Consider the following 14,299-nt stretch of genomic DNA (forward strand, 5'->3'; position numbering starts at 1 on the left):
CCTGAGGTGCTCCATGATTATAACCCAATAGTGTCCAACGTTTTCTGGAGGTGTGATAAGGAGAAGAACACATTATATCCTCTATTTTGGCAATGTTCTCAAATGCACCATTTTAGGATAAGTGTATTGGGCCTACTGGGACAAGTATTAGAAGTCTTATTATCCTTAGACACTATCCCTTGTCTCCTTGGGTTATCTTTTTCAGATGTCGCTAAACAATCGAAACGATTGACAAAACATAATATGATGGCCACTGAGGGACTCATTTCAATACATTTGGGATCTTCTACTGCCCCTTCTCAGAACCAACTTCTTGACTCCATAGTGCAAATAAAACAGATGGAACACTTAATGGCTAAAATAAGTGACATCCTAACCATTTCCGGATGGGTCTTTTTCTGACACTTGTTGTTTACAAGTTAAAATATATATTTTTTTGCTAGAAAATTACTTAGAACCTCAAAACATTATATATTTTTTTTAACAGAGACCCTAAAGAATAAAATGGAGATCATTGCAATATTTTTTATCATACCGTATTTGCACAGCGGTCTTACAAATGCATTTTTTTTATTACAAAGTAAGAAAACAGTAAAGTTAGCTCAATTTTTTTCTATAACATGAAAGATAATGTTACACCGAGTAAATAGATACCCAGCATGCCATGCTTCAAAATTGCGCACGCTCGTGGAATGGCGACAAACATTGGTACTTAAAAATCCCCATAGGCGAAAATTAAAGATTTCTACAGGTTACCAGTTTACAGTAACAGAGGAGGTCCAGGGCTCAAATTATTTATCTTGCTCTAACGATCGTGGTGATACCTCACATGTTTGGTTTGAACACCGCTTACATATGTGGGCACGATTTGCGTGTGAGTTCTCTTCTGTGCGCGAGCTAACGGAGACAGGGAGCTTTCATTTTTTTTTCCTATTTATTTTATCTTTTATTTTTCATTTTCACACTTTTTTTTAAACAAAGAATTTGATCACTTTTATTCCTATTACAAGGAATGTAAACATCCCTTGTAATAGAAATAAGCAGGACAGGACCTCTTTAATGTGAGATCTGGGGTCAAAAAGACCTCATATCTCACATCTACACTAAAAAAGAAAAAAAAAGTCATGATGAAAAAAATGGGCTCTTTAAATCCGTTGCTAGGAAGAGACGTATGATGTCACTCCGGTCCTCCAAGGCTGCCCTAACTCAACTTTGTGCCTGAGAGGAGAGCTGACCGGATCATTTTCCGAGCTACGAGTCCAGTAAGCAGTGAAAACAACTGGGAAGTGCCGGGGGGACACCCCTCCCACCCCCCATAAGGGTGATCCCATGGTGAATCCGCTGCTGGGAGCACCCTTATGTTAAAGGGGAACGCCTGCTGTTTAAAAAATACCGGGGTTGTGGCAGCTATCTGCTGCCATAACCCTGGTATTTACCGTCAAATGACCGACGTAAATAAACAGTGCATCATATATTGCACATCTAGATGGGAATATTTTTTTTTTAACATGTGAATCAATTGTCTTTTTTAAAATATGGCCACTGTGCAACCTGACCTTATGTTCCATTATGCTATCATATTTATCTCTCCTTTTACTATATAACTCATCTTTAAAACTCCATAGAAAACACATTAAAAATGGGATAAAACACATGGAAATCAGCATGTACTGCAGAGATGTACTGCAAATGCTAACCATTTTTTTTCCATGACTATGAAACCTTATTTGCTATAAACAGTATATTTTTTCTTTATCAAACAGTGCATCAAGGTCCGTCTGTAAGTCTGATACATATATTAGCGACTTTATTTCACTAAATAGCTTGGTGTCACCGCAAACACAGATGACCTTGGTGTACATCACTAACAACCGTAGACCATGAAGACTATGATTATGATGACTATCATTAGTCACTAATATTTGAATAAGGTCCTTAAGTCAGTTTGCTATATACCTTAACTTACATGTTAGTTGTCTGTTGAGAATTATGTCAAATGCTTCAGCAATGTGTAAGTATTCTTTATCAACAGCTATTTCTTTGCCCAAGTTTTTGCTTATTTCCTTGTAAAAAAGCAAATAGATTTGTATGACAACCTTAGTCTGTCATTAATCCATTTTAGCAAGTGCTTACACTTAGTGATGAGCTGAACTCACCTAGGTTCAGTTTAAACAGGGTTTGGCAGGATCTGTAAAAATCAATAATAGCCATTTTCTTGAGCATTGGGCTAGGGATCATTAAACAAATGGCATGGGGGAAGCTGAGCACTGACCTTAGGGACAAATAAAAAAAAATGTCTGGGAGCAGTCATTTGACTAATGCTTAAAGTAAAACATTTAAAATGTCCAATTCCTTTAAACAACCTCCCTGCGGATGCCCTTAACCTGCATGTAAAGCGATGCATCTGTAGGATTCATACAACCTACTACAGCAACACTGACATTTACAAATACAAATGACATCTCCTTGATAACATGTTTTTCTTCTTCTTTTAATTGTATTCGTAAATTAGTGAATACTTTGGCTGAATAATCAAAGGTAAATACTACTACTTGTATTAAACTTTTAAAGATAATTAGCAAGTGAAGTGTAATTTTGTTTTATACTTATTATTTTTTTTTCAAAATATAACACAGTATAATATATGCTGTATTATAGCTATTCTTAAAGCAGGTATTTTAATTACAATTACCTAAAGCTTATTAATTTTTACCCCATCCAACATTGCTAAGAAAAACCTAAAAATAGAAATATATTAAGAGAAAAAAAGTATTTACCCAGCTTCCGGTCCCCACACTATGACATCACTCAGCTTTACCACAGTCTCCTGGAAAAGCTGATGGTCCGAAATCTTGTGAGAACGTACTCCAGAATAAACCATAAAAAACATGATTCTTAAATTAGCGCATTTTGGAAAAAATATTCTCTCCTTCATGTAGGAGCCAATTACATCTGATCATTTTTAGTGGAATCTGAACCTATAATCAGACAATATAAAATAAAAAAATTCAAAACAGATATGTTACTATTATATAACTTATAAATGTACTTTTAGTTGCTTGGTTTTTGAAAGCACAAAACAAAATACCAGTTCATGCTTTTCTTCCATAGGTGGCATTTTACATGCTCCAAGTGGTTACACTATGGCTGTTCTTAGATCTGTGTCTTCTAAAATTGCACATCCAAATGAACAAGGTAAAGTATATATTATATATGTATGACTTTCTGTCTCTCTCTGTATATATGTATAAAGCTTAGACTGGGATCCCATTAAAGTTCATGTGCATGTAAATTCAGGTGTCCCAATACTTTTGACAATATTATATATCTGAAGAATATGAGAAAGTGCGCTAGTAAGTTAAATATGCTGCAACCAAAGATCCAATATTGGAAATGAAGTGATAGTGAAAAAAGTCTGGTGCACTACAAATTATGTGCAAATATAAATCGAAACATTTGCATGTGTATAATATATAAACATATATTCAAATATTAAAAAAAAAAAAAAATTCTATAATTCTGAATAAATCCAAATAGAATAAACTGTTCCAAAACTGGTGATAAATAAAGTCCCAAAATTCCAATTTAAATTTCCAACAAATGAGTGTCAAAAACGTGAGATGATGATAATGGTGTTGAAGTGATTCTTAGCAAGGAATGTGACAGTTTCCCACCACCTTTCTGGATTTACTTCTTACCAGAAAAAATTTGTATGAGGGCATTAATAGCGATCGGTCCAGCTGGTGCCTCTTATATCACCACGGGTGAGGGTGAAAATAAAGTGCCTTCACCTAATATATTCAAATAGCCTCTTACCAGATTTTAGATTATGGAGGGCTTTAAGATGTATATTCTTGTTTTCTTGCACTGACAGTGGTGAAGAAAGAGGAACTTCTGGCATATGTACTCAATTCAGCATCCAGGATTAATCCACATATGGGAACAAGGAAGGAAGCCAAACATAGTGCATTATCTCCAAAAAAAAGTTTATTATAGGTATAAACACTTACATTTGGTTCAGAAAACAAGTGCCTCTGGATATCGCTGTCCGCGGTTGTCTGCAGCCCAGACCGCGGTGTAGTGTATGACAGCGCGGCTCCTCCTTGCTCTGACGCGTTTCTTCCCTATTGGGCTTTCACGGGCCCCCCCCCTCCTATCTCCGTGGAAGCCCAATAGGGAAGAAACGCGTCAGCGCAAGGAGGAGCCATGCCGTCCTACACTACACCGCGGGTCTGGGCTGCAGACAACCGCGAATCTCTTTCTTCACCACTGCCAGTACAAGAAAACAAGAATATACATCTTAAAGCCCTCCATAATCTTAAATCTGGTAAAAGGCTATTTGTATATATTAGGTGAAGGCGCTTTATTTTCACCCTCACCCGTGGTGATATAAGAGGCACCAGCTGGACCGATCGCTTTTAATGCCCTTATACAAATTTTCTCTGGTAAGAAGTAAATCTGGAAAGGTGGTGGGAAACTGTCACATTCCTTGCTAAGAATCACTTCAACACCATTATCATCATCTCACGTTTTTGACACTCACTTGTTGGAAATTTAAATTGGAATTTTGGGACTTTACTTATCACCAGTTTTGGAACCTTTTATTCTATTTGGATTTATTCAGAATTATAGAATTTAGTTTTTTTGAATATTTGAATATATGTTTATATATTATACACATGCAAATGTTTCGATTTATATTTGCACATAATATGTAGCGCACCAGACTGTGTTCACTAATATTATATATATATATATATATATATATATATATATATATATATATATATATATATATATATATATATATATATATATATATGTACACACACAGCATTTCACAAAAGTGAGTACAGCCCTCATATTTTTGTAAATCTTTTATTATATCTTTTCATGTGACAACACTGGAGAAATGACACTTTGCCACAATGTAAAGTAGTGTACAGTTTGTATATATAACAGTGTAAATTTGCTATCCCTCAAAATAACTCAAAGCACAGCATTAATGTCTAAACTGCTTGCAACAAAAGTGAGTACATCCCTAAGTGAAAATGTCCAAATTGGGCCCAAAGTGTCAATATTTTGTGTGACCACCAATATTTTCCAGCACTGCCTTAACCCTCTTCACCAGAAGTTCACCAGAGCTTCACAGGTTGCCACTGAAGTCCTCTTCCACTCCTCCATGACGACATCACAAAGCTGGTGATATTGGAGACCTTGTGCTCCTCCACCTTCCGTTTGAGGATGCCCTACAGATGCTCAATAGGGTTTAGGTCTGGAGACGAGCTTGGCTAGTCCATCACCTTTACCCTCAGCTTCTTTAGCAAGGCAGTGGTTGTCTTGGAGGTGTGTTTGGGATCGTTATCATGGTGAAATACTGCCCTGTGGCCCAGTCTTCAAAGGGAGGGGATCATTCTCTGCTTTAGTATGTCACAGTACATGTTGGCATTCATGGTTCCCATAATGAACTGTAGCTCCCGAGTGCGGGCAGCACTCATGCAGCCTCAGATCATAACACTCCCACCGCCATGCTTGACTGTATGCAAGACACACTTGTATTTGTACTCCTTACCTGGTTGCCAACACATAGGCTTGACACCACCTGAACCAAAAAAGTTTATCTTGGTCTCATCAGACCACAGGACATGGTTCTAGTAAACCATGTCCTTAGCCTGCTTGTCTTCAGCAATCTGTTTGCGTGCTTTCTTGTGCATCATCTTTAGAAGAGACTTCCTTCTGGGATGACAGCCATGCAGACCAATTTTATGCAATATAGTCTGAGCACTGACAGGCTGACCACCCACCCCCTCAACCTCTGCAGCAATGCTGGCAGCACTCATACGTCTATTTTCCAAAGACAACCTCTGGATATGACACTGAGCACGTGCACTCATCTTCTTTGGTTGACCATGGTGAGGCCTGTTCTGAGTGGAACCTGTCCTGTTAAACCACTGTATGGTCTTTACAGATCATCAGAGAGTTCTTTGCCATGAGATGACATGTTGAACTTCCAGTGACCAGTATGAGAGATTGAGAGCGATAACACCAAATTTAACACATCTGCTCCCAATTCCCACCTGAAACCTTGTAATACTAACGAGTCACAGTATATATATATATATATAATATTGTCAAAAGTATAGGGATACCTACATTAATGGCATCCCAGTCTTAGTCCGTAGGGTTCAATAATGAGTTGGCCCACCCTTTGCAGCTATAACAGCTTCAACTCTTCTGGGAAGGCGTGTGTCTATGGGAATGTTTGACCATTTGACCATTTTTCCAGAAGCGCATTTGTGAGATCAGGCACTGATGTGGACAAGAAGGCCTGGCCCCCAGACTCCTCTCTAATTCATCCCAAGGATGTTCTATCTGGTTGAGATCAGGATTCTGTGCAGGCCAGTCAAGTTCCTCCACCCCAAACTCGCTCATCCATGTCTTTATTGGCCTTGTTTGTGCACTGGTGCACAGTCATGTTGTAACAGGAAATTGTTCCCACAAAGTTTGGAGCATGACATTTTTTAAAATGTCTTGGTATGCTGACACCTTAAGAGTTCCCTTCACTGGAACTAAGGGGCCAAGCATAACCCCTGAAAAACAACCCCACACTATAATCCCCCTCCACCAAATAATACACCTCAGGAAGTGCCGCCATGGCTAACAGAGGATAGACTTAGAGCTAAACTAGAGAAACTTAACATAAATAAATCCCCGGGACCGGATGGCTTGCACCCAAGGGTTCTTAATGAGCTCAGCCAGGTGATTGCCAGACCATTATTCTTGATCTTTAAGGATAGTTTACAGACGGGTATGGTGCCAGCTGATTGGAAAAAAGCCAACGTGGTACCAATATTTAAAAAGGGGCCGAGATATATCCCGGGTAACTATAGGCCGGTCAGCCTAACATCAGTAGTCTGCAAAATTTTGGAGGGGATGATAAGGAACCACATACAAGACTTTAGTAATGAAAACTGTATTATAAGTAGTAATCAGCATGGATTCATGAAAAATCGTTCGTGCCAAACCAATCTATTAACCTTCTACGATGAAGTGAGCTGCCACTTAGATAAAGGTAAGCCTGTGGATGTGGTGTATCTGGACTTTGCAAAGGCCTTTGACACCGTTCCCCACAAACGCTTACTGTACAAACTAAGGAAGGTAGGTATGGACCATAAGGTGAGTACCTGGATAGAGAACTGGCTCCAGGGGAGAGTACAGAGGGTGGTGATTAATGGGGAGTACTCGGATTGGGCGGGTGTGGAAAGTGGGGTCCCCCAGGGTTCTGTCCTGGGACCAATCCTGTTTAATTTATTCATAAATGATCTAGAGGAGGGGATATCTAGTACAATCTCAGTATTTGCAGATGATACTAAACTAGGCATGCCAATATCTTCTATGCAGGATGTGGAAACCTTGCAAGCAGACCTGAACAAAATAACGGGGTGGGCAACTACATGGCAGATGAGATTTAATGTTGAAAAATGTAAAGTAATGCACTTGGGGGCCAGAAACCAGAAAGCAAGCTACTCACTAGGGGGGGAACCTCTGGGTGAGTCTAGGATGGAAAGGGACCTGGGGGTACTGGTAGACAACAGGCTTGGCAGTGGCATGCAATGCCAAGCCGCCACAAGCAAAGCCAACAGAATACTGGGTTGTATAAAAAAGGGGATTCACTCCAGAAATAAAGAGATTATTCTTCCACTCTACAAGACTCTGGTCCGGCCACATCTGAAGTATGCTGTCCAGTTCTGGGCACCGGTCCTCAGGAAGGATGTGCTGGAACTGGAGAAAGTCCAGAGAAGGGCAACAAAATAATTAGGGGAATGGAGGACATCAGCTATGAGGAAAGACTACAAGCACTGAACCTATTCTCTCTGGAGAAGAGACGATTGAGGGGGGATATGATATCAATGTACAAATACTGTACTGGCGACCCTAGCATAAGGAACAAACTATTCAGAGAAAGGAGATACAATAAGACACGTGGCCACTCACTAAAACTTGAGGAAAGGCGGTTTAACCTTAAAGTGCGTAAGGGGTTCTTCACTGTAAGAGCGGTAAGGATGTGGAATTCTCTTCCACAAGCAGTCGTATCAGCAGGGAGCATTGATAGTTTCAAAAAACTATTAGATGGACACCTTAAAGACCACAACATACAGGGGTATACAATGTACGGTTAAAAGCAAACACACACACACATCATAGGTTGAACTGGATGGACTGATGTCTTTTTTCAACCTCACTAACTATGTAACTATGTAACTATGTAATTTGGACCAGTGTTATGTGCTTGTTATTTTAAAAATGTAAACATTAATATAATATGCAACATTTTTTTCAAAATCCACCAATCCATAATAATTGCATTCTATTATTCAGTCTATTCACAATTATTTATTGCCACAGACTAATACATTTTACACCTTACTCTTTGACCTACTAAACAAAACTCATTTTATTTGCATAATGCAATTTTGATTACTTGGTAAGTCACAATGTTTTTAGGCTCAGATATACTTGATTAAAAGGAAATTACTTTTGACAACTATTATCACTCCAAATAAGCAAGGCATTTTAGAATACTGAACCATACTTCAAACATGTTTTTCCTTTAGCTTTTGAAATTTGCAGCTAAAATGACTGAGTTTAAAAAAAAATCATATCAGCAAGTTATCAGAGAAGGCCTCATTTATACAGAGCTGTTACTCATTTACAGTAAATTGTTGTATGTCTAGGAGGTCAACAACTCAATAGTAGAGATTGATTTGATAAAGTTCACACATGGAAGAAAGAACATTTCTCTGAGTATGGCCATCATGAGATAATTTAAACTCAGTAAGCTTAAATTGAATCTTTAATTTTGTATACCAAGTAATATCTACAGAACTGCAAAGACAGTTTAGCAAAATTAAAGGATATTGTTCTTCATTTTAACTCCGTGTTAATAATGTTTCCTTTTTTTTGAGTCAAGGTTAAAAAAATATGATCTGTATTTATACTTCTTCATGTATTTATCTTACCATGTCTTTTTTTTTTCCAATTTTTTTTTTTTTTTTTTTTTTATTGCAATAAGCGATGTTGGCTATTACATACAAGAACATGTAAAGAGTTCTGAAAGGTGATATAAACATAAATGAGAGCGCAAAAGGTGTTACAACATGTTAATACAAAGAACTAATAATATAACTAGATGCGTAAAAAATAAAACCGTGGAAAAACAATATTAAAAAGTAGTATAGGTAGAGTGCTTTAAAGGTTGTAAAGATGGTCAGCCAGGAATTAATTAGTAAGCTGAGTGTAATAACCAATACTCAGGTATTTGATTTACATTGGGGAGAGCAATAGGGTTGTGAGGAAATGGGGGAGAGTGGGGATAGTACGATCTGATTTTGGAGAATATAGATAGAATGTGAGTGTGAGTGGCCAGCATTCACCCCTTAGAGAGGGGGGGGGGGTGAAAAAAAAGGTGTGGGGGGGGGGATGTTATGGATGTTTTGATGGTGTTGGGTATAGTTTTAGATGGCTCGATTTTGGGCAGGTGCACGAGGGTTGCGTATGATGAGAGTGTAATGTATTTCAGTGGGATAGATTGAAAAATTTGACTCCTTGCAGCTAAAAAGGTGTTGGAGAGAAAATTGGCCTTTTTGCTTTTGTGAGCTGGGTGAGTATAGTTCATTTCTTGTACGTATGCTCTAGAAGTTCGAAAGTGTAGCCATCTGGCTCAGATATTTGCCAATTTGGATGGTGAGTCATGGGATATTGAAATAAGTTCTTCCATTTCTAATATTTTGTTTATGCGTTTGTACCAATCCGAGAGAGAGGAAACTTTGGGGGTGCCCAAAAAAACGCCTGCAACCACACACCTGGGCGTTTTTGTTGCAGGCGTTTATTGGGCATTTTTTGGGCGTCTTTGGAGGCAGGCATAACATCTGAACTTCTGTATAGGGGTATATATACACACACATATATGTATATTTACACATACACATATATAGGTGTGATAGGAGTGGAGCCACATCCCTGCAAATAATTTCATTAGCGCATGGATGGGCTTCCGCTACTTTCACACCTATATGTGTGTATGTGTATATATACATATATGTGTGTGTGTATATATACCCCTATACAGAAGTTCAGGCGTTTTTTTGGGCATTTTTTGGTCGTCTTTGGAGGCAGGCATAACATCTAAACTTCTGTATAGGGGTATATACACACACACACATATATGTATATATACACATACACACATATAGGTGTGATAGGAGTGGAGCCACATCCCTGCGCTAATAAAAATTCTAAGAAAAATTATCTTTTATTTTTTCTGATTCTGGACATGCTACAGAGCTGAAACTTCACAGGTACACTTTTTGGACCCCCCCAGACACTAAATCCAAAGAAATCTCTTTTTTTTCAATAATTTTTTCAATAATTGGCTCTCTATCAAAAACGACAATTTTTAAGAGCTTTTTTTTGTGTGATTAATAGTCCCTGGGGCATGACCCAGAATCCTAGGCACATTTTAGGGGCATTTATTGGGTTTTAGGGCTTCAAAATAGTGTTTTTTGATTACCAAAGTTCAGGTCCCATTGATTTCAATGGGGTTTTGGAATCCGGACCCAAACTTTCGGGAAGTTTGGGTGTTCTGGTCGAACCGAACTTTTCAAAAGTTCGATCATCCCTAGTTGGAAGGTGAGAAAAGGTGTTTTTCAGGCTTACCCAGTATTTTACCTGGAAATGAACATGCCAATCAATGATGTGTTGTAGGTGGCTTGCTCTGTAATAGTATTGGATGTCCCACCTTTTGTTTTGGTTTTGATAAGTTTGGAAAAGCTAATTCTTGGGTGTTTGTGATTCCAGATGAATGTTCGGCAGGCTATTGATTTTAAGGAGTTGAAAAAGCTGTTTGGTAGGTGGATGGGTAGTGTTTGGAGTAGGCATAGGATCCGTAGAAGAACATTCATTTTGAGGATGGCTGCTGGGCCAAACCAGGAAAAATGGGATTTATTCCAGGACCTTAGATATTGCATTATGTTATTTAGAATTAGGATATGTTTTTTTTTTTGCGTATAAATTGTGGAGGTGTGTTGGAAGTTGAATTCCTAGGAAAGTGATGGTTTCTGTTTTCCATGAGAATTCAGAAGTTGTGTTTGCACATAGAGGTTTGAGAATAGGGGGAGGGATATGTTTAAGGCTTCCGACTTTGCATAATTAATTTTGAAGTTTGCAATACACTGGAATAATCTAAGGTCTTTTAGGAGGTTGGGTAAAGTTGTGTGTGGTTCTGTGAGAAATAGTAGGATGTCTTCCACAACAGCGGCCAATTTATATTGTTTGTTTCCCACTGATACTCCTTTAATGTTAGGGTTGTCGCAGACACAGCATAGGAATGGTTTGAGTGTGAGGATAAACAGTAGGGGGGAGAGAGGACAACCCTGGCGGGTGCGATTTTTGGTTGAGAAGGCGCCTGACAGGAAGCCGTTTACACAAACTTTGCGTTTACACAAACTTTGGCAGTTGGATTGACATATAGGGATAGTATTAGTTGAGTCAGAAGATTTCCCCATCCATAGCATATAAACAGCTTTGAGATAATTCCAGGCCAGCCAATCAAATGCCTTCTGAATGTTTATTGCTTTGAGGGTATTGTCCCTTGCCTCTCTGCCTGGGACAAAGCCAACCTGATCCTTGAAGATTAGTCCTGTTATTAGGGAAATTATGCGATTGGACAGTATTTTTGCAAAAAATTTCAGGTCCGTTTTCAGAAGCCAGATGGGGCGATAGTTATTAGTGAGCGAGGGATCTTTACCGGGTTTTGAAATATGAGCTTCTAAGAGATTGTTGGGTGTGGTGTTGGGTTTTGAAATCCTCAGCTGTTAAGGGGCCATCAATGTTTTGGGCTTGTTGTTCGGAAATTGGTTTGGGGCTATATTTACTAAGGAAATGCTCAATTATAGTTTTCCCTGATCTGTTATCATTGGGAGGTCTGTGTTCAGGGTTTAGGTTATAAAGATCTAAATAATATTGAGCAAAATGACGTGCAATGTCATGTATGTACAATTTCTGACTGGAGGATGTGTGTATGAAATTGACTGTATTGTTCGCTTTTTGGATAATAGAGTTCTGGCCAGGAGTTTTCCACTTCCACAGAGCTTATGTGAGAGGGTGAATATTTTTTTTATTTTGCGGCCCAATTCCCCTCTTAACTGCTTGCGAGTTTGTTCCAGTTCAAGTCAGAAAGTGTTGTGCCTTGGATAGTTTATGAGTCTTCTCGAGTGTTTTTATTTGTTTGAGAAGCTTGTTTATAGTCTCTTGATTTATTTTGTTACGTGTGGCAGCCATTTTTATTAGGGTGCCTCTAATTACACATTTATAGGATTCCCATTGAGTAAGGGGGCTTGTGTCAGGTGTATTATTAAGTTAAAAAAAAGTCAGAGATGTAATTGTTAATAGTGGTCATATGCACAGGATATGTCAGTAAGGAAAGATCCAGTTTCCAGGTTTTAGTGAACTGGATTTGATTGGTAAATATAAGAGTGATTGTTATTGGATTACTCGATACTCACTTTGGATAAAAATGGTAAGTCTTTTTGTGATAGGAAAAGAGAGGAGTCATGTAAGGTGAGTTCCTGTAATTTAATTTTGATTTGGCGAAGGGCTTTGTACGTTAGTGAAGATGTGCCTGTGGATGTGTCTTCAAGAGGATTAAGGGCTACGTTAAAGTCTCCCCCAAGGATGAGTAATCCTGGATTAAAAGGATGCTATTGTTGTTGTTAGATTTTGAAAGAAACTGACCTGTGCCGAATTAGGGCTGTATATGTTGGCCAAAGTGATTGATATTTTCCAAAGAGTGCCTTTTACGAAGGCGTATATGCCTTCTTCATCTAGTAATGAGCCCGAGATCTCTAATGGAAGGTGTTTAGAGATGAGGATAGATACTTCTTTAGTTTTGGCTGAATTGTTAGTCGAATGGTACATTTTGGAGAAATATTTTGTGGTTAGTTTTGGGATAGGGATTCAGTCTTGAAATAAGTTTCTTGTAAGAGGATTATGTCAGCTTTTATCTTTCGCATGTACAGAAGAAGTTGGGATCCTTTTTCTGATTTAGGCGTTTTACATTTAGAGAAACTATTTTGATGGTTGCCAGCTTAGAACTTGTCTCTGCTGGGAGCATGTTGGTGATTGTGGGTGAAACAGGGGATGAGACAGAAGAGAAAAAAAAAATGGAGGGTAGGGAGGTAAGTGAGATGAGTTGCGGTTGGGGCAGGAAAGATAGGTGGGAGAAGGACAAATTTGGATGTTGTTGACCGGCATGTCAATGGTCATGTGACAGGGGATAGGTCTGGCTGGAATTATTGGAACTTGAAAGAATTATCTACAAAAACTAGAGTAGATTAATGCAGTTATAACATATAGTAATTCCAGGTACAAAGAAATAACTAGAAAGGGATAACCAAAACAGCTAACATGAGAACAGAGTTAAGATATACTTTTGTGGGTGAGACATCAGAAGTCAGTGAAGTGTCAGCCCAGCACTGATGAGTTCAGATGGGAATCAGTTAGTTTAAACTGAAGAAGAGTTGGGGAGCTGGGCAAGGATAAGCATGGTGTCCTCAGCGAATGGGTAAGTTTCAGGTTCAAATGCATGACGCTAGTATAATCGTTAATAATTTGATATAAGGGGGCTGAGCTAGGGGGTTGTGAAATTTCAGTGAAGGAGGTATGGTATTACTGGGCTGACTCTTCACACGACTAAACATTAAGTAAATCTGGCAGGTACATTCAAGGCATATCATGAAAGGCAATGTATCTGTGATTTATGAAGAAATAGAGTAGTATTAAAGCAATGTTGGCAACTTAGAGTATAGAGAGAGGTAAAGGACGAATGGTTTTACTTGAAGAGGTTTCTGCATCTAGGTTGGAGCATTGAGAATAGTGACAGTATACCAACATAATTGTCAGGTAATTTTATCACGAGGGTTTGGATAGATGGTTTGCCGTAAATAGTACAAGGGCTGTGAGGTCCTCACCGCACGCCGGACCGAATTCGCCTGACAGTCTCGGCGTACAGGAAAGACTCACATAAAGATGGTATTAAAACAGGGTCACTTGCGGTGATATAGGTTGCAGAAGGGTGGTGCATCTGTTGTCAAGTCACACAGGAGAAAGATTTCTAATGGGGGTTACCTGCTTCTAGCTGATAAGCAAAATCGTGAGTCGCCAGACTGAAGTCAAAGAGGTGGAGTATATGCTCTTCAGAATGATGCGGCGTAGGCAGTTATATGTGCCTTATATTTGCGTG

At 38.7% G+C, this 14,299-nt stretch overlaps 1 protein-coding gene across 3 annotated transcripts in view; it reads left to right on the top strand.

The window, feature by feature from the left end:
* LOC309549720 (proton-coupled folate transporter-like) overlaps nt 1-14,299 on the top strand; it is a 650,810-nt gene that overhangs the window by 368,027 nt on the left and 268,484 nt on the right. For all 3 annotated transcript variants that reach the window (XM_082250194.1, XM_082250195.1, XM_082250196.1), the window contains one exon: nt 3,112-3,195. In XM_082250194.1, coding sequence (XP_082106320.1) covers nt 3,112-3,195 — 84 coding nt within the window. The remainder of the gene's footprint in view (nt 1-3,111; nt 3,196-14,299) is intronic.

This window comes from Pelophylax lessonae (genome assembly GCF_965119305.1).
Source record: "Pelophylax lessonae genome assembly, chromosome: 3".
Lineage (NCBI taxonomy): Eukaryota > Metazoa > Chordata > Amphibia > Anura > Ranidae > Pelophylax > Pelophylax lessonae.